The sequence below is a fragment of the Notechis scutatus genome, chromosome 4, assembly GCF_049901735.1.
Source record: "Notechis scutatus isolate UNSWTSFEM ecotype Mainland chromosome 4, rNotScu1.2, whole genome shotgun sequence".
NCBI classification, from domain to species: Eukaryota; Metazoa; Chordata; class Lepidosauria; order Squamata; family Elapidae; genus Notechis; species Notechis scutatus.
This window is the reverse complement of record NC_142012.1, coordinates 55,081,736-55,106,585: the sequence shown is the minus strand read 5'-3', so window position 1 is coordinate 55,106,585 and position 24,850 is coordinate 55,081,736. Positions and strand designations below refer to the sequence as shown.

The following is a 24,850-nucleotide window of genomic DNA, read 5'->3' as shown; positions in this document are numbered from 1 at the left end:
ATCTATCTATCTATCTATCTATCTATCTATCTATCTATCATCTATCTATCTATCTCAACCCACATTTGAATGCAGGCATTTGTTAGGGAACTGAATCTTTGAGGATTATGAGCTGAACAAAGAAGGAAATAAGGAAAAGCTGACAAGAAGAAGACACACTGTCTGTAAAGAGGCTTGACTGGGAGAACCACATTAGGATTCTGTAGGGACTGCCGTGTATATTTTATTTAGAAAATGTGTGCTGATAGGAATATATATATATATATACACACACACACACATACACACACACACACACACACACACACACACACACACACATACATGTGTGTGTGTGTGTGTGTATGTATGTGCATATATACCCTGTTTCTTCAACAATACGGCTTCCCCCAATAGGAAGTCCCAGCATGTTTTATAGGCATGAAATGAAATTAAGCCCCTCCCCCCAAATTAAGGCCTATATTAAAACATGCGAAATGGTGGGGAATGGTGGGGGGGCTTGCCGTTAGGAAGTACTTTTGTTGCATACCCGGATATGGTGCTGCCTGCGTTGACCCCGATACGAAGTTCCCCACCAACGCTGAGGTCAACATCCAAGCCGTCGCCACCCGCCCACCCAAAGATGCAAGGGGGGGAATTAAGTCACCCTCGAAAAGACAGCCTAGCCATTTTTTCGGGGCTCAAAAAAAAATAAGATCCGGCCTTATTATATGAGAAACACGGTACATATACATATACACATACACACATATATATGTGTCTCTTGCTCAAATGAGCGTGTACGTAATGCATGCAATAAAAAGTAAAGAAGCATATAATATGCAACTATTGCAATTCAAATTTACTTTTCAGAGCCCAGTAAAATTTGAAATCTGAAAAAGAAACCGAGACAAATACCTGAGCCATAAAAATGCTGTTCAGCCAGTCTAGCTGAGAAGTCTGTCCATCACAACATAAATACCTAGAAGACAAATTAATATGAATTCACTTCCAGTGCCATAATATATTCAGTCCTCATGCAATTCTGAAATGGAAGACTTTAGCTGCCTGGAAGCAAAAAACCTCCTTAGCTAAAATAAATTAAGCAAGAATAAAGAATGGAGTCTTAGTACAGCCAAGACGTACAGTGTGTGTGTGAGACGGTGTGTATGTGTGTGTCTCAGAAGGCACATTTTATTATTGCTAGATAATCAATTTTCATTGCAAGATTCCCTATTCCTCAAAGAGCTAGTCCACTCAATTAATCAAGCTTTAGACTGATCTAAGTGGGCATGATCTCATTTGAGTGATCAATCTGCTAAGCAATAGATTTCTTTGGGGAAGTCTTCAGCTGATTAGATATTTTGGAAATGAAAAAGAGAGAAACCCACTTTATCTATCCATGCATCCATATCTATCTATCTATCTATCTATCTATCTATCTATCTATCTATCTATCTATCTATCTATCTATCTATCTATCTATCTATCTATCTATCTATCTATCTATCTATCTACACATCTATCGATCTACACATCTATCTATCTACACATCCATCCATCCATATATCTATCTTGTATAACTGATCTTTCCACTAGCAAGTGGCTCCGCGCAATGTATAATGAAACAAATGCAATGCAACAATGGATTAACAAATATTTTAAAAAATTAAAACAAGAGTTAAAGCTGAAGGGTTGTTCATTGTATGGAGCCCTATACCATATATGATGTATTAAACTGATACACACACAAACACCCACCCACCCACTGATGAACATACCTATGAGGAGCTCAGGGACAACAAAACTCATAATTTTAGATCCCAGGGACCACTAACTGGTTCTGTGGGCATGGCCTAATTTGTGGCTGTGGCTTGGTGGTCATGTGACTGGCTGGGCATGGCTTGTATGTAAATATTATATATATTTATATAAATATTTAATTTTTTATAAAAAAAGAGCAACTTTTACCCAAAATCAGGCAAAGCAGGCAGATTGAGTTGCTCACAGAATCATTGAGTGATCTATCTAACTTCCATCGGCTAGCTCAGTCTCTCAAATTTGCTTGCTGTGAGTCTACACTGAATTTGCTTGCAAGTAAACCTTCAGTCCTAAGGGAGGTTCAGCTGTGCTGAGCCGATGATCTAAAGACTAGCTAGAAAGCAAGACATCCAACCATTTCCTGCTTCCTATCTAATCTAAATCTCCCGGCATAGCAGAACAGATGATGGTCGGAAAAAGGAAAAATAGCAATTTAGCAGGCAAGTTTACCGGGTAAGGAGTGAGTGGGCGGGGAGGGTTCCCGCGGGCCATGTGGGCCATGCAGCCTTGTGTTTCTGTGCAGCCTGGATTAATTGCTTTGGTGGGGGTGCTCTGGGGGTGAGATTTCTCTGTGGCCTACCAAAATTTTCTCACAGCCCACCGGTTGGCGACCGCTGGTTTAAAGGAAACATTCAAGTTTGCAGAACAATTTGTGTAGTTCCTAGCTTATGAATATCAATAGATTTTTCTCAGCTGCAATTGTTCAGCTATGATCAAGTGATGTGTATTACAATTGGTACTAAAGCAGCTATGTTGTTTCAGGCTTCCATGCAACTTAAACAAAATAGATGTCACTGCTTTAAAGAGATGACTATTTTTAAGAGTAAGGATATTAAAACCACAACACTTTATCTCCAGATTCAATTAAGAAGCTGGGAGGGAAAAAAATGACATGGCTGATTTAATAAATAACAAAGAGGTGTAGTGCTTGCGTGAGGTGCAAAAACTTATTCCACCCAATCATTTACAAAGAATACACCTCCCAATCTAGAATGTCTTACTTACCAATTATGCTTTTCAGACAGCAGTGTTAGACCCCAGCTGAAAAACCAAAACAAAATATCTTTTATACATAGACATTTAAGGCAATTAAGAAAGAAAAGAAGACTAACCTTCCCAAAGCCATATTGTTGCTCAGAGTTCTCAGAGATCACATATGGCCTTACTGTGACTAACACTGATTATGTTATCTAGCTTGGTAATGAAATGTCTGCAAGAAAACAACCAAGCTCAGAGAGCACCATTTCAATCCCGATCTACAAACATTCTCCTTTATTAGGCCCTAGTGTAAATGTACGAGAATCATACACTTTCAGAGGCTGAATTTTTATGTGTTGTTTTTGTTTCATGTTTGAGCATTTTGTGCCATGCTTGAATTGTTGTGGAAATCTGCTACTCTGAACACTTTGTTGTTGTATGTAGGTACACTAGGAGCTTATGCACTAGGAGACTAATCCTTGTGAATCCAATCACATGTAGCCAATAAAGAACCCTATTCTATTCTATTCTATTCTATTCTATTCTATTCTATTCTATTCTGTTCTGTTCTGTTCTGTTCTGTTCTGTTCTGTTCTGTTCTGTTCTGTTCTTGTTCTATTCTATTCTATTCCTTATTCTATTCTATTCTAAAAGGGGTGCAGTGGCTCAGTGGCTAAAACACTGAGTTTGCCGATCAGAAAGGTCAGCAGTTCAGCAGTTCGAATCCCTACCACCGCGTAATGGAGTAAGCTCCTGTTACTTGTCCCAACTTCTGCCAACCTAGCATTTTGAAAGCACATAAAATGCAAGTAGAAAAATAGGGACTCCTTTGGTGAGAAGGTAACAGCGTTCTGTGAGCCTTCGGTGTTAGTCATGCCAGCCACATGACCATGGAGACGTCTTCGGACAGCGCTGGCTCTTCGGCTTTGTAATTTCTATTCTATTCTATTCTATTCTATTCTATTCTATTCTATTCTATTCTATTCTATTCTAGTCTAGTCTAGTCTAGTCTAGTCTAGTCCTATTCCTATTCCTATTCCAATGCAGTGGGATAATTTGATCCCATAAGCAATATAATCCATAGGAGATAACCATACTGAGATTAGAAAGAATTTCCGAACACAAAAGTAATAACAGGATTCCCCAAATAACTAACATCGTGGAACTGTGGCTTATCACAGATCAGGCAATAGCTACAGATTAGTTCCCTTATTTGTTTTGGCTTTTTGAAGCTTTACGTTTCAGTAGCGTACCAAAAATAACAAAAAAGCAAGTGTGCTTTTGAACAAAAAAACCAGCCATCATGGCTTCCTTGACTCTTGCTTACTTCGTTGGTGGCTTCAGTTTTTTCTTCACCCCGAGGTAAAGTTTCAGCGTTTTGACAGGAAATGCTTTCTCAGCCTTGCTGCTCTGTTGTGTTTGAGAAACAAATTAGTGAAACAGTTAGTGAAACAGAAAACACACCAACCAGGCCTCCAGATCTGTTCATCTTCTGAACATCCTGTTGAAATCTTGCAAAAAAAAAACACCTAAATCCTTTCATTTCCTAGGATTTTATCTCTCTACTAGCATATCTGAACAACGGGCGGCATCTGACCAAGCTTGTCCAGACATGGGACTGAAGGAGGATTTTAAATTGGGTTAGCACATAGGTTAGTACAGGGATGTCAATCTCAAGGCCCGGGGGCTGGATACAGCCCATGGGGTGCTTAGATCTGGGCCATGAGGCCACCCTGGAAACAGCAAGGGACCGGCCTACGGTGTCTCTGCCAGCGAAATGGAGCACCGTTTTTAATGGCTGAGGGCTACAGGAGGCCATCGCAGCTGAAATTGGGGCCAGGGGGAGCACGCATGGCCCACCTGAGCTCCGTTTCCACTGGCAGAGGGCTGCAGGAGGGCATCACAGCTGAAAACGGGGCCTGGGGGAAGCACGTGTGGCTCACCTGAGCCTTTCACTGGCAGAGGGCTGCAGGAGGCCGTCACAGCTGAAAACGGGGCCTGGGGAGCATGCGTGGCCCACCTAGGCTCCGTTTTCACTGGCAGAGGGCTGCAGGAGGCCATCACAGCCAAAAACGGAGCTTGGGAACCAGTTTTTGCTGGCAGAGTGCTCGGGCCACCACAGGTGCCCCCAACACGAGTGATGTCAAACAGTTATGCCCACCCTGGCCCCCAAGGTAAAACACAACCCTGATACGGCCCTCAATGAAATCCCTGGATACCCCTCAATAATACCCCTGGATTAGCACGTTCCAGATTTCTATGGAACATCGATGCTATGATCTAGACTGGAAAACTTTTTAAAAAATAAATAAATAAATAAACTTATGTCAAGCAACATTGAAAGTGAACCAGGTCTGAACTTTTGCTAAAAAAGAAAAATAAGACAGGACAACATCTTGGAGATCTGAATGGCTGTAAGTCTTTTGTAAGTTTGTACTGACCTGGTGACTCCACCAGGCATTTGAATTCTCCTGGTTAATTGTCTTGCATTGTTCTTTCAGTTAAATGAAACTATTTCTGCAACCTCAGATTCTTATTATTTGGATTATTGATTTTAGTTGTTGCTGTTGGTTTTGTTTTACTCCTTGTACACTGACCAAATTCATTGACTTGAGATGAGTGACTGTATAAACTCTTTTAACTCAAACTGAATTAAATTAAAAAAAAAAACAACGCTGCAGGGATGTGTATAGCATCAACAGAAATTGAGTCCAATGTGCTAATTGAAGCAAGCGCTTGCTGGCCTCAGTGAACTCACAGGTTGAGGTCTACAAACTGCAGCCATATTTTCCTCCAGCAGTTATTTTCACACATACACAACTGACATCCTGAAAAGGATGCTACATAGCTCTCCTACAGCAATTTTTCCAAAGTCGCAGCTACTAGAAGAAAAACCAATATAAAATAGCTCAAGAACAATTGACTGAGAGGAACAGAGTTAACCTCATCCATTAGAGAGAAACAATGTGGAGAACTCCTGATAAATAGAACGTTCTTATATATTTCAATTTTTATTTTTTTGCTCCAAACTTCCTATATGACCATGCATGGAAAATCCTTACTAAGATCTCCTGCCTTGCAGACAGTTGGATTAGAACAGGGGTGGCACATTTGATTTCATTGAGGGCCGCATCAGGGTTGTGTTTGAGCTCGGAGGGCTGGGGGGGGGGAGGGGGCGTGATTGAGGTGGGCATGGCCATGGTGGGTGTGACCAGCTCAATGTCACTCGTGTCAGGGGGGCACCTGTGGTGGCCAAGTGCTAAGGCAGGACTTCCCTGAGACCCTCCCTCACTCTCATAATCTCCTTCCTTCCTTCCTTCCTTCCTTCCTTCCCTTCCTTCCTTCCTTCCTTTTCTTTTTCCTTCCCACTTCGTTCTCCTTTCTTCTTCCTTCCTCTCTTTCCTTCTTTTTTCCTCCCTTGCTCTCTTTTCATCTTCCCTCCTTTCTCTTTGTCTTTCCTCTTTCCCTTTCTCTTTTCCTGCCCCTTCTTGCGTGCTCAGATGCAAAAGGGGAAACATTTCTCCTTTTTGTTTCATTTTAAGTTTGTTTTGATAGCCCTCTGCCAGGGAAAACAGAGTCCGGGGGGCTCACATGTCCACCCCTGGTGCCCTGTTTTTGGCCATGATGGCCTCCTGTAGCCCTCTGCCAGTGAAAATGGATCCCAGAGGGGCTGTATGCACGGCATCGCAGGGCGCTCCTTTGCTGTTTCCAGGCTGGTCCTGCGGGTCAGATCTAAGCACCTCACGGGCAGGATCAGGCCCACAGGCCTTGAGTTTGACACCTTTGGACTAGAAGATCTCCAAGGTTGTTTCCAGCCTCCTCCTGCCTTTTCCAAGATCAAGGAAGAGGCAATCACAACAGGTGGCCATGTTATTCTTTGCGTACACAACAGAGAGAGGTGGAGGTGGAGAGAGAGGGAGAGAAGAGAGAGAAGAGAGAGAGAGAGAGAGAGAGAAGAAAGAGAAGACAAAGAGGAGAGAGAGAAGAGAGAAAGGGAGGAGAGAAAGAGGAGAGAGAGAGAGAGAAAGAGAGAGAGGATAAAGAGAAGAGAAAGAGAAGAGAGAGGAAAGAGAGGAGAGAGAGAGAGAGAAAGGAGAGAGGAGAGAGAGGAGAAAGAAATAGAAGAGAAAAGAGAAGGGAGAGAGAGAGGAGAGAGAGGAGGAGAGAGAGAGAGAGAGAGAAAGAAGAGAGGATAAAGAGAAAAAGAGAAGGAGGAAGAGAGAGAGAGAAATAGAAGAGAAGAGGAGAGAGAGAGAGAAAGAGAGAGGAGAAAGAAATAGAAGAGAAAAGAGAAGGGAGAGAGAGAGAAAGAGAGAGACTACAAAAGCAAATGTTTTCTTGAGGCGAATTTCTCTACTGGATAAAAGCCCATAATTAAATAGTAGAGTTTAATTTGTCAATGTGTTTGTAATAATATGGAAAGCTAGAGGTCTCTTGAAATTCATTTTGCCACTTTCTTTTTTGAGGCGGATTGCACCGATGGGAATTTAAAGCCCCAAAACAGAATGTCGGCCTGACCGGCCTTGACCGTATCTCCTTTTAAGCTCTGCCATACTTTGGCCCTGGCAGTATGAAACATGACGTGCCATTTAGGCAAAAATTAGCTCGGTTCAGAGCATGCTGCTTCTCCTCCCCACCCTCCCCAGCCCTGCTCAGAATTTCATGGCTAATTGGGCTTTTAGCATTTCAAAAACAATTCTTAATCCATTTGGCTGCAACAATAAAAGCATCCTTTCATGCAGCAGCAATGGACTTATTAATCTGGATGGGAGAGAAAGTGACCGCATTTTAAAAATAATAGTGCTGTTCTCCGGGATTTCTTTTTTTTCTTTCTTTCTTTCTTTTTTTTTCTTTCTTTCCCTGGCCAGGCAATTAATGTAACATTATGCACAGCAAAATAAACACAACCACTTTGCTGAGATCATGAGTTTCCAAAGATTTGTCGCGTCGGGTTTCAGACAAGCTATTAATTTCAGGGGGAAATGGAATTCTTTTTTAAAAAAAGAAAAAGAAAGGAAAGAAAGAAAGAAAGGAAGGAAGGAAGGAAGGAAGGAAGGAAGGAAGGAAGGAAGGAAGGAAGGAAGGAAGGAAGAAAGAAAGAAAGAGAGAAGAGAAGAGAAAGAAAGAAAGAAAGAAAGAAAGAAAGAAAGAAAGAAAGAAGGAAGGAAGAAAGGAAGGAAGGAAGAAAGGAAGGAAGGAAGGAAGGAAGGAAGGAAGGAAGGAAGGAAGGAAAGAAAGAAAGAAAGAAAGAAAGAAAGAAAGAAAGAAAGAAAGAAAGAAAGAAAGAAAGAAAGAAAGAAAGAAAGAAAGAAGTGCCACAAGCCAAAGGGGAACAAGCAAAAGCTTTTTGTTTGGAAACTCCAACTTTGCTTTTCCGTAAATAATGATCTAAAATTTATGCAACCCACTTTGAGCCTGAAGAAGAGAAGTCCAGACACATAAAAGTACATTTAAAGGGCACAAGCTCAGATGGATTCCTCTGGATGTTAGGCAGGCGTGGGCTTCAAAAAATTTAGCAACCCGTTCTCTGCCCAGTTGCTGGGTGGACGTGGCCATGGTGGGCGTGGCCTAGTTGGCCTCCTGCACCCCTATTTGCAATCAGTGGAAGCAAAATAGAAAAATTGGTTGAGTGTTGTCAAAAGACCCCCGATGCAAAACAAAACAAAATATAAATTATATTTTGTTTTGTTTTGCATTGGGGTTTTTTGACAACACTCAACCAATTTTGATTACTCTTAGCAGGTAATTACATATTTCCGTCAGAATAGACGGAAGCATTCAAAAATACTGAACTGTTAATCATATACCAAGAATAATCATTCAGACCTTGCTAATTAATTCACAAGTCTAGTCCCCCTCAGAAATTTGGTTGCTGCAGGAATCACTGTGACATTAATGGCAGGTAACAAAAAGTATGCGCTCTGCATATTAATTTGATTTTGAGACCCAAAGTAATATTTTTTACATCTATACCCTATTTACCTATTGCATGAAAATGGAAGTAAGTGGACGATGAAAATGTATTTGCCACTATTGCAAAAAATGGATTTCCCCTGCCATTCTTATAACTCTGAATAACAGAGTTGGAAGGGACCTTGGAGGTCTTCTAGTCTAACCCCCTGCTCAAGCAGGAAACCCTAGACTATTTCAGACAAGTGGTTGTCTAATCTCTTCTTAAAAACCTCCAGTGATGGAGCACCCACAACTTCTGGAGGCAAGTTGTTCCACTGATTTAATTGTTCTCACTGTCAGGAAATTTCTCCTTAGTTCTAGGTTGCTTCTGTCCTTGATTAGTTTCCATCCATTGTTTCTTGTCCTGCCTTCAGGTGTTTTGGAGAATAGCTTGATCCCACTTCGTTGTGTCAGTCTTTCAAGTACTAGAAGACTGCTATTGTGTCACCCCTAGTCCTTCTTTTCTCTAGACTAGATCTATTGTTTTACTGCTAGGAGATGAGTTTCATAAGACCTAGTGATGATCCCAGTCGATCAACCCGTCAAAGCCAACTACTTTTTCCACCTGAGCCTGGTTTTTCTTTTCTCTAAATCCAACACTCTTATGTTCTCATTGTTCTGACCAAGGCTTCCTGAGACTGTAATTAAGCACACGCTTAGTCTAAACAACTCTCTTTTTATTTCAACGCTGGGAATTATGTTCATTCCCAGCCCGTAATGAGCCCCAAACAGTCTCTCGAGATAAGCACCCACTTTCATCTCCTTTGAATTGCTGCCAATAACTAAAGTGCCGAATTAACTGTAAGAAAGCCAAACGGAGTACAAAGTCCACACAGAGCTTCAAGGCTTAATCTGAACAGAGTTAACAAAGTTGCTTCCTGCAAAGGTTCCTGTCCCTTTGCTCTGCCTTTATGTCTTATGGGAGGGCTAATCACCTCTAAGCCTTATCCCGAATTACCCCTTTTGTCTTAACTGTTCTTGCCTTCTGGCAGCTTTGTGCACACGCGCACTGGGAACAGGCTCCCCTTGTTCCTCTGCCTTGCTGCTGTTGAATTCTGGAGGCTCCTGAGTCAGCACAAAACTCCCAGATGTCCCTGGCCCCATTTGTGTATCAGACACAAGACCCTCATCTGAGTCCTCCCCAGATTCCCAGACTGGTCCATGTTCCTCCCCACTGTCCGACTCTGCTGCTCTCTCTGCAGGCTGCCGGTGGACCACAACACTCATATTTGATCCTGGCCTATCTTAGACTTCACCTTCACAAGATCTATCTTGTCACACATGGGAAGACGCCAGAGAATGATCACTTCCTGTCCCCTTCCATAACTGAGCCACCTATTTAAAAAATCCGGAAGACACAATCTACATCCACTTCTCAAGTGTGACTTCAATATTGCATTGAAGAACATTCTTGCGCAACACAAGAAAAAATTATCTATGTTAAGTGTTCATTGTTCGCTCCGCCTCCTGGCATTAATCAATTTTTCCCCCCATCATCCACATAATTGAGAGGAACCTGACAGCATCCAGTGTCTGTCTGTCAAATCTCATGTAAAGAAAAGGGGTGGGATTGGGGGTAAATTAAAAAGAGTTTGTACCTTCATGTCTTTATAAAGCCACAATTTTCCTTCTCGTAAAACGAAATAACGGTCTTGAAATTTATTGGCAGACAGAAGCTTGGAGGGTTCTTCTTTGTATTTCAGGTAGCCAGCTTTGACAGGGTCTTTTGAAGTTTCCTCTGTCAAGATTATTTAAAAAAGCATTTGGTTCACAATCTTGATAGATGATAGATAGATAGATAGATAGATAGATAGATAGATAGATAGATAGATAGATAGATAGATAGATAGATAGATAGACAGATAGATGATAAATAGATAGATAGATATAGATAGATATAGACAGACAGATATAAATGGAGAGAGAGAGAGAGAGAGAGAGAGAGAGAGAGAGAGAGAGAGAGAATTTGGTTTGCATTTAGTTCACAAACTTCTTTAGATAGATATATAGATAGATACAGAGAGAGAGACAGACAGACAGACAGATAGACACACAATACATTTTGCAGCTAATCCTCAACTTCCAATCACAATTGAGCCCAACATTTACATCGCTAAGTCAGAAATTTGCTAAGTGAGTTTTTCCACATTTGTTAAGTGAATCACTGCAGTTGTTCAATTAGCAACATGGGTGTTAAGCGAATCTGGCTTCCTCCTTGACTTTGTTTATCGGAAGATCACAAAAAGGGACCAATGCGACCAAGAGACGCTCCAATCATCATAAATGTGAGTCAGCCATCAAACATTTAAATTTGGGTGGCATGACCCTGGAAGGGACGCTGCCATGGTCATAAGTGTGAAAAAAATGGTCCTAAAAGTCACTTTTTTCAGTGTCATGGCAACTTTGAACAGCCACTAAGTGAACTGGTGTAAGTCAAGGACTATCTGTATAATTTTTTAAAAATTAGTCTGGTAGAAAAAAATAAGAATGAGCAATTGAAGTGCCCCTCTATTATTGTAGACCTTTCGGCTCTTGTTCGACATATTGCTGGGGTGACATGTGGTGTCTTTATCTATGACTAGCTCAATACCTGTGCTTCGCTATGAAACTATGTCAGTGGCTGATCTATGGCTAATCTATGACACGCGTGTCACTCGTGACACACCGAGGCACTTTGACTGACACGCCTGTTGGTGTGGGGAAAACCTGCACATTTAGAGGCTGCCTGTGCTCTGCTCCAATCCCTGCTCCCTGCTTGTTGTGTGGAGGCGTGGTGTCACCACTGCCGCAAGATCTTTGCAGCAGAGAACCAGTTTTAACTGCCATAAACTGAGGTTTGTCAGTTTCATTACTTCAGGAACGCTACAGGAGGAAAGGAGATCCATGAGGTTCACAGCCCTGTAAGGTGGCCTTCCGATCCCCACATCCTGCACCTGCAGCCCTGAGACCAGGGAGACGAGTTTCACAGCCCTGTGTGATCACCCCAGCCCAGTCCGTCATAAACCAAATTATTGATATTTCTTGAAGTGACACACGACCCGAGGAAGGCTACACTTTTTCCCGATTTTCGACACACCAAGCTGAAAAGGTTAGCCATCACTGAACTATGTAGTCGGGCTTAGTTTTGGGGGAGGAAAATAAGGGGGGGAAATTCTGCCTCTGCCTACCAGCATCCATTGGTATACATCTGGCTAGTGTCTTGTCAGTGTGTGAGAGAGTTGAGGGCTGTTTGGAAACTGAAAGAGTATTGGCTGGGTGAGAAAGAAGGAGACAGCAAGGAGCCTGGGCGTGGCTTAGCTCAGCTGTTCTGTATTAAAGCTGCTTGGTGCTGTGAAACTAAAACTGAAACTGAAGTTCCTCCCCTCTGCTTGTGTTTTGCACTTGGAACAGATTTCTTTTCAAGTGGGGAAGGGGAGTAGAACTCTTTAGCATCAGAGCATGTTAATAATAATAATATGGGAAATACTTATGCTCTGATGGTCATTTTGAAAAATCCTTTCTTAGTGAGCACCTAGAAGCCAAGAGGAACATATGTGCCAAATTTCAAATTTGTAGGCTTTACGGTTCTGAAGATTTTGTGATGATGTCTGAGTGGTATTTCACTTTTAGATAGATAGATAAATTAAACATGATTCTTCAAGAGCTAATTTAAGGGCACTGCAACAACCTAGGACATAAACATATCTATATTAACCAATGTTCATTCATATGATCCAAGCAAACATTTAAAAAATGTCCTGGCTGGACTGAGTTTAAGATTGTATAGTTCTTGCTAGCAGCTATTTTACCATTTTACCATTGTAACACTTGATCCTTCAAGTCAACATTTACTCTTAATAACAAGCTTCCTTAGCAACGCTTTCAAAATTGGTTTGATTTTTCTTGATATTTCGTCTTCTTGTTGTTACGGTTCTTCAAGTCAACTTTTACTCTTGGTAACACAAGCTTCCTTAGCAAGATTTTCAGAATGAGTTTGATCTTTTTTGTTGTGTGTTTGTTTCCCAGGTCATTTTGTGATGGGGTGAATAACCCAAAGTTATTTCTATGGCTGTGATGTCACATGGCAGACTGGAATTCAGGTATCCCTGCTCCTGACGAAATTGTTCTGACCTAGGCTTCCCCAACTCCTCGTCCTGATCAACCCCTTTTATTTAGTTTACAGTGATTTCCTCTCCAGCAAAGTCGAGGCCAACAGTCTTTCAAGACATTTTGCAATTACAGACCTTTATCAGGCTTGGAGAGCTGCCAGGCCGATATCTTTCAGATGCTACACTGTAGCAGACAATACTTGGCAAGAATACAGGAACAGATCTTCACCCAAATGAACTGTCTCCTGCAAAACCCCACTCCCCTTCCATTCCTCTTTTATTCCCTATGGGAGGGGCCATTCACCATTCACCTGTGGCTTTATTCCCAAGTTGACCCTTGTTCTTTAGCTGTTCCCTTCTTCTGGCAGCTCTGCACATGCGCACATTGAGAACAGGCTCCAGCTGTTCTTCTGCCTCACTGATCTCCAAACCAAAGGCAGCTGATAACTGTCAGATGGCCCTGGCCCCATCTCTGCCTCTGAAGCAGAGCACCGATCAGAGCCTTCCTCAGACTCCAGGACTGGCCCATGTTCTTCCCCAACCTCCTCACTGTCCGGATCTGCTGCCAGCTTGGGGTGGGCCACAACAGCAATATCTCTACACCAAACTAGCTTTTTAAAGCTTCTGCTCCATTAACTTGAAATCAGAAATTAACAGACTTAAACTCACTACAGCTGGTAATAGCCAGCCAGCATTTAGCAGATTAAAATGATACATTTCCAGTATTACAGACAGCCTTGTTAGTTATGATTTTTATATTGTTTTACTGGTTGATTTTATTATGCACATATCTTCTTTAATTTGATAGGGTTTTAATTTATTCTATTTGTTCGTTAAGCAATTTTCTGTCTGTTAGTCTCTGACTTTAAATTAAATAAACTAATAAATTGTACTTCTTTGGACGCCAGCCTCTCCACTTTGTAAGATGAATAATAGGTCATTTACATAGTTATGTGTTATCTGTGCATATATTATTTGGCAGTGCTTTAGAGAATAAGATATGAAAAGTCAACATACCTAAATTAATCTTGGGTGAAGATGGGTTCACAGAATGTTTGGAACCTTAAACAGGGATAAGAGCAAAATTATAAACCAGGATTAAACACTTTTGCTTGAATATAATACTAGATCTCTTTCTTATTCTCCCCAAAATTGGATTCCTTCCTTCCTTCCTTCCTTCCTTCCTTCCTTCCTTCCTTCCTTCCTTCCTTCCTTCCTTCCTTCCTTCCTTCCTTCCTTCCTTCCTTCCTTCCTTCCTTCCTCTCCTCCCTCTCGCTTAGATCCTTTCTAACATACAAACAGATGTTCATACAGTTCATCTAATCCACACACCCAAATTTCTCTCCTGGAGAGAAAGACTTGCAAAAGTCCAGGTCCACATATGAAGGTCTAATTAAACTGATTTATACTCATGCCTATAGATAGGAATCTTCTTAACTGATATTTAGCAGATAAGGAGCAATGGAATTCAAGGGAAGTTGGACATAGCTTGCTTGTGCCTATGTAGGGATTCTAGGCTAAACCCTCTTTTACCTCTACCCCAGGTTCTCCTTCTCTCACAGTATTCAACACATCATTCTGCACATAGAGGAAAAAGACAGATAGATCCTAGAGAGTCTAACCATGGTCATTGCTTGGTAAGATGTGTTGCTATGGGGAATAAAGGCTACCTGCCCTATTCTCTGTTCTGATTCAGGTAGATCCAAAAAGGGCTTTTTATTAAAGGATTGGACAGAATTCCAGAGTCATGCTTTCTCTGCCATGTTTATGCTAAAGCATATGTAAGTGCTACTTTAACGAACCTTTGCTAGCTCAACCGGAGGAAAATGCAAACATCTGCTCCTGCTTCTGCCATATATAATTATTATTCGCTGGATTCCTGCATTATCCTAAAACGTGACATGATATCCTTGTTGCTGGCTTAGTGCAACGCATGAGCCCACCATTGTGCCTTGCCAACCAAATATTTTGCTCTCCAGCCCACTAGCGAACGTCAACCAGGGTTTCCCTAAAACAAGCCAGGTTTTCAAAAATTACAATTATGTTATCTATCCTGACTTGTGCAGTTTCAAGACAGAATAAGCATAATTGCAATCAGTGGGATAAAGACATCCATGGGGCTGATGGCACTCTACTCACCACCTTCTTAAAACGAAACAAAAAACCAGGGGGGAAATACGTCGTTTCCTTTCGACAGTCAATTGAAGCTAAACGCTGCTGAAAAGATGCCAGCTTGTCTTTGTAAGAAACTGACAATGAAATCACATTTGATTTACTTCCCTTATTGCCTTTTTAGATCCTCGCATTAGGCTGTATCAGTGACAATAGACAAACCAGTAAAGCTAAAATCAGAACGTGCACTGGGATTGATTCAGGAGCCACTTATTAAAACAAAAAGAATAGACTCGTTAATGGCCCTGAAATCTATCCAAGGATAAAACTGCACAAAACATATTTACGAGATCCTGTTTGTTGAGAGACATTCATTGTGAAGGAGAGGATGAAAAGAGAGCAAGTGGAAATACCTGTACTTTAAAAGTGCACAATATTGACAATAGAATACAGGTAGTCCTCGACTTACAACAGTTCATTTAGTGACTGTTCAAAGTTGCAAAGAGACTTATGACATTTTTCACACTTAAGACTGTTGCAGCATCCCCAAGGTCACATGATCAAGATTCACTGCTTGGTACCCGACAGGTATTTATGATGGTCACACTGTGTTGTGGTGGCAGATTCGGACAGTGAGGAGGTTGGGGAGAAACATGGGCCAGTCCTGGAGTCTGGGGAAAGCTCTGACAAGGGCTCTGAGTCAGAGGCAGAGATGGGGCCAGGGCCATCTGACAGTTATCAGCTTTCTTCGGAGTCAGAGATCAGTGAGGCAGAAGAATAGCTGGAGCCTGTTCCCAGTGTGCGCATGCACAGAGCTGCCAGAAGAGAACAGTTAAGGAACAAGGGTCAACTCGGGAGTAAAGGCACAGATGGATGGTGATTGGTCCTTCCCATAAAGAATAAAAAGAGGAGCGAAAGGGGAGTGGTGTTTGCAGGAGACAATTAATTCATTTAATTAGTGTGAAGATTTGTTCGTGACTCTCAGAGACTCCTTGCCAAGTATTTTCTTGTACAGCATTGTGCTTGGAAGATATCAGCCTGGCAGCTTTCCAAGCCTGATAAGGTCTGTGGTTGTAATTCACTCTTGAAAGACTGTTTGCCGGGACTTTGCTGGATGTGAATGATAGGAATTCACATTAGCCCAATATAAAAGGGGTTTTGTCGGGACAAGGAGTCTGCTTCATGATTTTGTGAAGCCTAGGTCAGAACATCCATCCTAAATATGAGATAGTTGTCAAGCGTCTGAATTTAAATCACATGGAGATGCTGCACACGGTTGTAAGGATGGAAAAAGGTTATCAGTTACTGTTTTCAGCACCGTTGAAATGCCGAACGTTCACTAAATGAACTGTTGTAAAGTCGAGGACTCCCTGTGAGAGGGAATGCATTTCGGTATTTACCTTCACTCATAAGCCCTATGGTTGGAAATTTCTTTATTATAAGAGAGGCGTTGCTAGGACAGGCCAAGGAACTCCAGTGAAGGATCTGTTCTAGGATGTTCTCGGTGCAATGCAAGGGACGTTCTAGAAGAGAAGAGAAAATTAAAATGTGGTTGGTTGTGATCTGGAGATCAGTTGCTCATTTTGGATATTGCCACATGCCCTATACCAGGGGTGGCAAACTCGATTTCATTGAGGGCCGCATCAGGGTTGTGCTTGACCGTGTGTGTGTGTGTGTAACCAGGATGGGCGTAACCAGCTCGATGTCACTTGTTTCAGTGGTGATATTTTATAAGCCAGAGGTCCCACCATATCAAATCCACCACAGAAGGCCAGTGAATTTCATGTTCTTATCTCTGCTGTGCAAATATTTCAGCTCATTGTGAATATTTTAGTTCCAACACTTCAGACCTCTACCTCTCAAACTTATATATCCCATTATTCTCCTCCCAAGGTCATTCTGTGTTGCTAGTAAACAGCAACAGAATTCTTTGTTCCAATCTAACAATAAATATTAGAAGGAAATTGCATTCTGGAAAACGTAGGCTATACTTGCGTTCTCGGAGGTTTGTTTCATCTAGTAAACAATTATAAATTGAGGTGAGGGGTTGTTAGGAGAAAGATGGAATTCCCTGGAAAATCACTTCATGAGGAAAGGTACCGCTTCAAAATGAGAGCTCGGTAAATTCAACACAGCTACTTGTGATGATAAATGCACACCCACAATTCTGCCAACAGAAACTGCCCTGTTTGAGAGAAGGTTTTCACTGTTATAAGGTCTTCAGCTTACTGCAATTTATGGTAAAGGGAAAAAGAAAAGGGAGGGAGGGAGGGAAGGGAGGAACAGAAGGAAGAGAGGGAGGGAGGGAGGAATGGAAGAGAAGAGAAGGAAGGGAGGGAGGGATGTATGGAAAGAATGATGGAAGGGAGGGAGGGAGAAACAGAAGAGAAGGGAGGGAGAAAGGAATGGAAGAGAAGGAAGGAATGGAAGCGAAAGAAGGAAAGGTGGGAGGAAGGAAGGAATGAAGAATGGAAGGAAGAGGTGTATGCAAAGAATGATGGAAAGGAGGGAGGAAGGAAAGGAAGGAAGGAAGGAAGGAAGGAAGGAAGGAAGGAAGGAAGGAAGGAAGGAAGGAATGGAAGAGAAAGAAGGAAGGGTGGGAAGGAAGGAGTGTATGGAAGGAATGATGGAAGGAAGGAAAAACAGAAGGGAAGAATGGAAGAGAAGGAATGCAGGGAATGAGGAATGGAATAGAAAGAAGGGAAGGAGTGAGGCAGGGGTGTATGGAAGGAATGATGGAAGGGAGGGAGGGAAGGAAAGGAAGGAAGGGAGGAATGGAAGAAAAGGAAGGGAAGGAGGGAGAGAAGGAGGGGGAAGTAGTAGAGGGGATGGGTGAGGGGAGAATAAACTAAAGGGGAAGGGAGAAGAGTTTGGACAAGGTAGTCCCTCTCCTGTCACTTCTCCAAAACGAACTCCTTCAGAATCACCTCACATCGTGTGTTTCCATGAAATAGCGCTAAGGCTCCTGCTGTTTGTTGTTGCTGTTTTCTGTGAAGGAAACAGCGAGGAATCGTTAAGCCTAAAAAATATTCCAAGACGATGTAGAAAATGACTAACCTAGTTCTCCATTTTCAATCACTTCAAAGGTCGCCCACATGTCATCCTTGTGAGGGGTGAGGTTTTTGATTCCCAGTACGTCGCGAGTCAATTCTTCCGCCTCCATTGTTGGAGAGATCTACTTTGAAATCAGATAAGCATATAGAAATTATTCAAAACTCCCGAGAGGGACTCATGTGTTACCAGAGAGTTTTATGCTCTCACACAAGGGGGGGAAAAGAAATATGCCCAACCAAGACATCAGAAGCTGTGAAAGAAGATATCAGAAAAGACTCATTATGGTTAAAAATGACTAATGGATATTATGGAAAGCGTTTCATCCCATGCCATTTTCCCTCCAAAAACCTATCTGATATTTCTAACCAGAGATGGGCTGCTACCGGTTCTTCCCGGTTCAGGCAAACTGGTTGTTAATTTTATGGCCAGTCCAGCAAATCAGCAAATTCCACCCTTGGCTGGCCTCCCCCACCCCACCCCACCCCTTCCAAGAGTCCCCACATGGCCCATTTTGGATCTCAGATAAGTGCAGGGCCTGAATGGAGGCTCCGGGAGGGTGAAAAACGGGCCTCCCGGAGGCTCTGGAAGGCCAGAAACAGGCCCATTTCCAGCCACCAGAGGGACTCTGGAGCTCAGGGAGGCTGTTTTTGTCCTCCTAGAGCAGAGGTGGGCAAACTTTTTGGCTCAGGGGCCGCATTGACTTTTAAAATTTGACAGATGGGCCGGTCAGCACAAGATTTTTGGGAATCGCCCCCCACCCTTCCCCCCTCTTCTCCTCCTTCCCCTCCCCTCGGAGGCCCCCTGAGTCAGGAGTTGCTACCACCGGCGCAGCTCCGCGCGGCTCCAGTCCCGCGTTGCCTCGGAAGGGAAAGGCAAAAGGAAGAGCCGCGGCGGTGCTTTGCAACGGGAGCAGCGGCACCGGAGGCTCAGGCTCAGTGGCTCCTGGTTTTGCCTTTTCCTTCCCAAGGCAACGCAGGACTGGAGCCGCGGAGCTGCGCCGGCGGTAGCAACTCCTGACAGGCCCAGCCGCACACCTGAGCGGAGCCCGGCGAAACTGCCTGTTGCTGCTGCCGGAGCACCACGGGTCACCTCCTCCAAGCAGCCTGCCCGCCCGCCGGGCTTCCCCTCTGCTGCGCGGCTCGGGGCCAGGCGTGAGCGCCAGAGTTAAAAGGAAGCCGGAAGTTGCTGGGAAGTTGCTCGGGTGCTGGGAGCAGGCTTTTAAAGTGCCACCCGAGCAAAGTTTAAGCAGCCCGCCCGCCCACCGGGCGGAACCCTTCCTGCTCCTCGGCGGAAGACGCTCCAGCCTGCAAACTTTGCCTTTGCAAAGTTTAAGCCTGGAAGCCCGGAAACCCAAGCAACTTCCGGCTTCCTTTTAACTCGCAGGCGCTCGTGCCTGGCGGAGGAAGCCCAGAGCCTCCTCCAAGCAGTCTGCCCGCCCGCCCGCCGGCTTCCCTCTGCCACGCGGCTTGGGGCCAGGCGCAAGCACCCGCGAGTTAAAAGGAAGCCGAAAGTTGCTGGGAAGTTGCTCGGGTTTCCGGGGCTTCAGGGCTTTGCAAAGGCAAAGTTTGCAGGCGGGAGCGTCTTCCCGCTGAGGAGCGGGAAGGGTTCCGCCTGACGGTGGGGCGGGCTGCTTGGAGCAGGCTGCCGTGCGGCTCGGGCGGCGCGGCGCCCAGCGAGTTAAAAGTTGCTGGGAAGTTGCTCGGGTGCTGGGAGCAGGCTTTTAAAGTGCTGCCCGAGCAAAGTTTAAGCAGCCCACCCGCCGCGCGGAACCCTTCCCGCTCCTCGGCGGGAAGACGCTCCAGCCTGCAACTTTGCCTTTGCAAAGCCCTGGAAGCCCGGAAACCCGAGCAACTTCCCAGCAACTTTGGCTTCCTTTTAACTCGTGGGCGCTCGCGCCTGGTGGAGGAAGCCCGGAGCCGCCTCCAAGCAGCCTGCCCACCCGCCCGCCGGGCTTCCCTTCCGCCGCACGGCTCGGGGCCAGGCGCGAGCGCCCACGAGTTAAAAAGAAGCCGAAAGTTGCTGGGAAGTTGCTCGGGTGCTGGGAGCAGGCTTTTAAAGTGCCGCCGAGCAGGACCGCCAAGCCGGGAAACGGGGCACCAAGGCAGGGCAAGGCTCCACCAGCAGTGGCCTAGCTTTAAGTGGCTCCAAGCAGCCCGCCCGCCCGCCGGGCGGAACCCTTCCGTTCCTCGGCGGGAAGACGCTCCAGCCTGCAAGCTTTGCCTTTGCAAAGTTTAAGCCTGGAAGCCCCGGAAAAAAAGGGGATCGGCGGGACTCACCTTCGGAGAGGTCGCACTCGAAGGTGATTTCGAACTCCCAGCCGAGGCCTTTGCAAATTTCTTTTCTTTCCTACCCCTAGATCGCTCCGCACTGTGTTGCAGCTTTGGGGGCCACGCGGCACAGGGCAATACGCCACGCCCAGCAATTTTTTTTCAGGGGCAGGCCGGATTTGACAGACCAATGGCAGCGATTTTTTTCAGGGGCGGGCCGCATTGGACAGACCAACGGGCCGGATGTGGCCCGCGGGCCGTGGTTGCCCACCCCTGTCCTAGAGGATTGAGGAAAGCCTCCAGAGCCTGGGGAGGGCAAAATCGTCCGTCCGTCCGTCCCCCCTCGTGGCCCATTTTCACTCCCAGGCCAGAATGGTGCAGGAGGCCGACTAGGCCACGCCCACCATGGCCACGCCCACCCAGCAACTGGGCAGTGAACCGGTTGCTAAATTTTTTGAAGCCCACCTCTGCTTCAAACTAAAAAAAAAAAAAGGCCTATGACCTAGGATGTGTAATCTAAAATTATAATGAAACCAATCTTCATCAAATCCCTCTAACTTTTTTTAACAGTTAATGTATATATTTTCCTTTATGAGCAGTGTATTGTCTAGGTTAATTTTCTTACATAATAGTATGTAATATAATAATACATTAAACATAAAACATACATAGTAGTATTTTTCCAATTTCTAATTTCTACTTGTATTGTCCAGCCATTGATAGAATAAGTCCCATGTTTGAAAATATTCTTTATCTTTTATCTTGAATGTCAACCTATCCATTTCTACACAATCTAGCATTTTTAAAAAATTACTTCTTCTTCTACAGGTGATTCCTCATTTTTCCAATGTTGTGCATCTACAATTCTTGCTGCCGTCACGACATGTAATATTAAATATATATCCCTTTTATCATATTTTCCTGGTACTATGCCTAACAGAAATATTTTGGGCTTATAGTCTATGTGGTGCTTTAACATTTTTTTTTAAACAAGTATGTATTTTCGTCCAATATGGAAGCCTCCGGATCCTTGGGAATGTGAAAAGTGGCCCTACCGGAAGTACTGGGAATCTAGAAACAGGCCTGTTTCTGGCTTCCAGAGGGCCTCCAGAGCCCAGGGGAGGCCATTTTTGCCTTCCCAGAGGCCCGAGGGAAGCCCCTGGACCCTTGGGAAGGCAAAAGAGGGCCCTCCCAGAAGTTCTGGTTGGCCATGCCCACCATGGCCACACCCACCCAGCAATTGGGCAGCAAACCAGTTACTGGAATTTTTGAAGTCCACTCCTGATTGGAATTCTGCTATCATGTCACCCCTGGTCCTTCTTTTCATTAAACTAGGCATAGGGTTCCATGCATGGTTATGATCGAGTATGGGATCTGTTCTGCAAAATGTGATAATAATTAAATAGTTATAAATTTAAATATTAGCAACTTATGCCAATGTTTTTTTTTAAAAAAAGAATGGCCTTTTGAACTGCCTTAAAGCAGCAGAGGAATTACACATTTTTTATAATAAAAAAAGGAAGAAAAAGTCATACGAACCCTTATTATAATGCTGGAGTCGGGTTCTTTCCTTTCCACGTAAACGTCAATTAGCAAGTCTCCAGCCTGAGAAATCTAAAATAAAAGATATTTTATTTTTTTAAAAAGGCATGAATCAACACTGGGTAGCCTCTTTTTTTCCTTGTCCTAGTAAATTAAGATTTCCTGAAACAATTGAATCTTGAAGGCTGCACATGTAAGACAATGAATGGTTCTGCAACCCAACAGGACAGACACAGACTCCAGAGAGTAATTAGGACTGCAGAAAAAACAATTACTACCAACTTGCCTTCCATTGAGGACCTGCATATTGCACAAGTCAAAAAGAGGGCTGTGAAAATATTTACAGACCCCTCACATCCTGGACATAAACTGTTTCAACTCCTTCCCTCAAAACGACACTATAGAGCACTGCACACCAGAACAACTAGGCACAAGGACAGTTTTTCCCGAAAGCCATCTGTTAAACAAATAATTACCTCAATACTGTCCAATTATTTACAAGGCCTGCACTACTATTAATCTTCTCATCACTCCTTATCACCCATCTCCTCCCACTTATGACTGTATGACTGTAACTTTGTCGCTTGTATCCTTACAATTTATATTGACTGTTTCCTAGTATGATTTGATTGCTTATTGTACCCTATGACTATTACTAAGTGTTGTATCTTATGATTCTTGACTGATGAATGTATCTTTTCTTTTATGTACACTGAGAGCATTTGCACCAAAACAAATTCCTAATCACACTTGGCCAATAAAGAATTCATTCATTCATTTATTCAATTTTGTCATATGCCAAAAATGAATGAGGGTAAATACATAGTCCACAAAAGAATGACTAAAATATCCTTAAAACAAAGGCAAACTTTCCTTCAATGCCCCTGGCTACTTAAAGATTTATTTATTGAATTTAAACGTACCAAATGAGCAGTAAGCAATACAGATTAACCGAGTTGGAAGGGACCTTTGTAGGTCTAGTCCAACACCCCACTCCGCCAAAGCAGACCAACACCATTTCTGACAGAAGGCAGTCCAGTCTCTTCTTGAAAACCTCCAGTGATGAAGCTCCCACAACTTGTAAAGGCAAGCTGCTCCATGGTTGATTGCTCTCAGTGTCAGAAAATTATGTAATTATGATTAAGAACAAGGATCTGTACCAGAGAACTACAGATTCTAGATAGATGCTCCATAGTTTGAAGATCTGAAGACCTCAATGCTGATGGGCTTCTTCAGGGAAGAATTATTATGATTGTCAGTATTTGGATAGTTTTTATTATTAGGTACCCATTATTAATATGCATTGTTTAATACTGTATTGGGCAGCGCGTTGGCTCAGTGGTTGAGACTCTGGGCTTGTCAGCTGGAAAGCTGTCCTGTGTTTGTGAACCATATTTATTCAGAGGAGGAAGCCGAACAGCTGACAGGGAGTAGGAGTATGGCTCAGTTGGCTGTGGAAGAAATTGGGGAAGGGCAGAGTCTGGCTGGGCAGAGCAGGGAAGAGGTAGAACAAGGGAGAGGGATTTCAGAGGAAGATCCAGGCCCACCTCCTCTTCATCCTAGGGCATGCAAGGAGGAACGGAGAAGGGAGCAACTGAGTTGCGTGGCTTACGGAGAGGAAAGGGCCCTGATTCCCTACATTAGCTGCAGCTGGGAACACAGTGTATAAAAAAGGAAGCTGCATGCAGCTGTTGGGAGCAAACGTGAATTTATCTTGTATTGTGGTGGCTTATCTGTGTTCCTGGCATCTTCCCAACTGTGTGAGTTTTGCCATGCTTTCAAGTCTGAAATTCTTTCTCCTGCCCTGTCAAACTAATTACTTCAGTTTGGTTTGTCTGGATTTTAAGTTACAGTTTGTGTGTACCTTGTTTTGGACTGAATTTTTTACAGTTAAAGGCTGTTCCTGGGAGAGTTTTTCTCCAACCGAAGGTAACCTGGACATTGGGGTCAAAGTTGGTGATAATAAAGGGATTCTTATTGCTTATTTGACTGTGTTGCCTTTGTGCCATGCCCCAGGTCATCACAATGCCTTTACATACTTGTGTGTCTTTCCATTTGGTGATGAAGCTGTTCTCAATGTCCATTTGCTTCACACGATCTTGCTGAATCTGTGTAAACAACAACAGTAGTTTTATGAAAGGAGTTGCCTGAGCATCTTTTTTAACAAAGAAATTCTATTTTTGCATCCGATGTACGCAGACTGGGCTAATAAAGGGAGATGTCCATCTCACAAAACAATTTTTCAGTAATACAATAAACAGCAAATGCAATCCAATTCTTCTGTAAAACTAATGTATTCCATCCCATGACTTTTTTTCTTTTTGTTTAATCAAATCTGTTGGTCTATTCCACCCAATATTGTTGCAAAAGTTATTTCTTTCATTAATATTCTTTTTTTAAAAAAAAACTTTAATATTTACCAAAACAATAGCCAGAGACTGTTCTATCTTAGGCAACCTTCCAACCCCTTATATCAAAGAAGTAAGATGAAAAATTATAAGCTGCCTATTTGAAAATAAGGTGGAATTCTTGCATTAGAACCTCAACTTTTCTTCCAATCAACACCATTCATCGGAACAATTTTATTTTCATGCTTTGGATTAAATGTTTTCAGCCTAAACTGCAAATATATTGATCTTTACTCCCTCAGCTGAAAAGTCAGTTTCTCTGTGGGGAAAAAAATTAAAATGGTTTCTTTCTGAATACTCCTAGAGCTAAATTTCTATCTGAAAAAAAATAATAATGTTTATTTGGAACTATAGACTGAAGAATATACAGAACACAGAATAATAGAGTTGGAAGGGATCTTGGAGGTCTTCTAGTCCAGCCCCCTACTCAAGCAGGAGAACCTACACCATTTCAGACAAATGGTTTTCCAGTCTCTTCTTGAAAGCCTCCAGTGATGGAGCACCCACAATTTCTGAAAGCAAGCCATTCCATTGATTGATTGCTGTCACCAATAGGAAATTTCTCCTTAGTTCTAGGTTGCTTCTCTCCTTGGTTAGTTTCCATCCATTGTTTCTCATCATGCTTTTTGGTGCTTTGGAAAATAGAACA

General features: G+C 43.3%; 1 protein-coding gene across 3 annotated transcripts in view; it reads right to left on the bottom strand.

Annotated features, from left to right (window-relative positions):
* Positions 1-24,850, bottom strand: part of ARAP2 (ArfGAP with RhoGAP domain, ankyrin repeat and PH domain 2) — a 135,443-nt gene that overhangs the window by 10,443 nt on the left and 100,150 nt on the right. For all 3 annotated transcript variants that reach the window (XM_087965848.1, XM_087965846.1, XM_087965847.1), the window contains exons 24-32: positions 23,833-23,901; positions 21,791-21,865; positions 17,988-18,105; positions 16,331-16,453; positions 13,836-13,880; positions 10,329-10,468; positions 4,106-4,188; positions 2,806-2,841; positions 898-961 (exon numbers count right to left, since the gene is read on the bottom strand). In XM_087965848.1, coding sequence (XP_087821974.1) covers positions 898-961; positions 2,806-2,841; positions 4,106-4,188; positions 10,329-10,468; positions 13,836-13,880; positions 16,331-16,453; positions 17,988-18,105; positions 21,791-21,865; positions 23,833-23,901 — 753 coding nt within the window. The remainder of the gene's footprint in view (positions 1-897; positions 962-2,805; positions 2,842-4,105; positions 4,189-10,328; positions 10,469-13,835; positions 13,881-16,330; positions 16,454-17,987; positions 18,106-21,790; positions 21,866-23,832; positions 23,902-24,850) is intronic.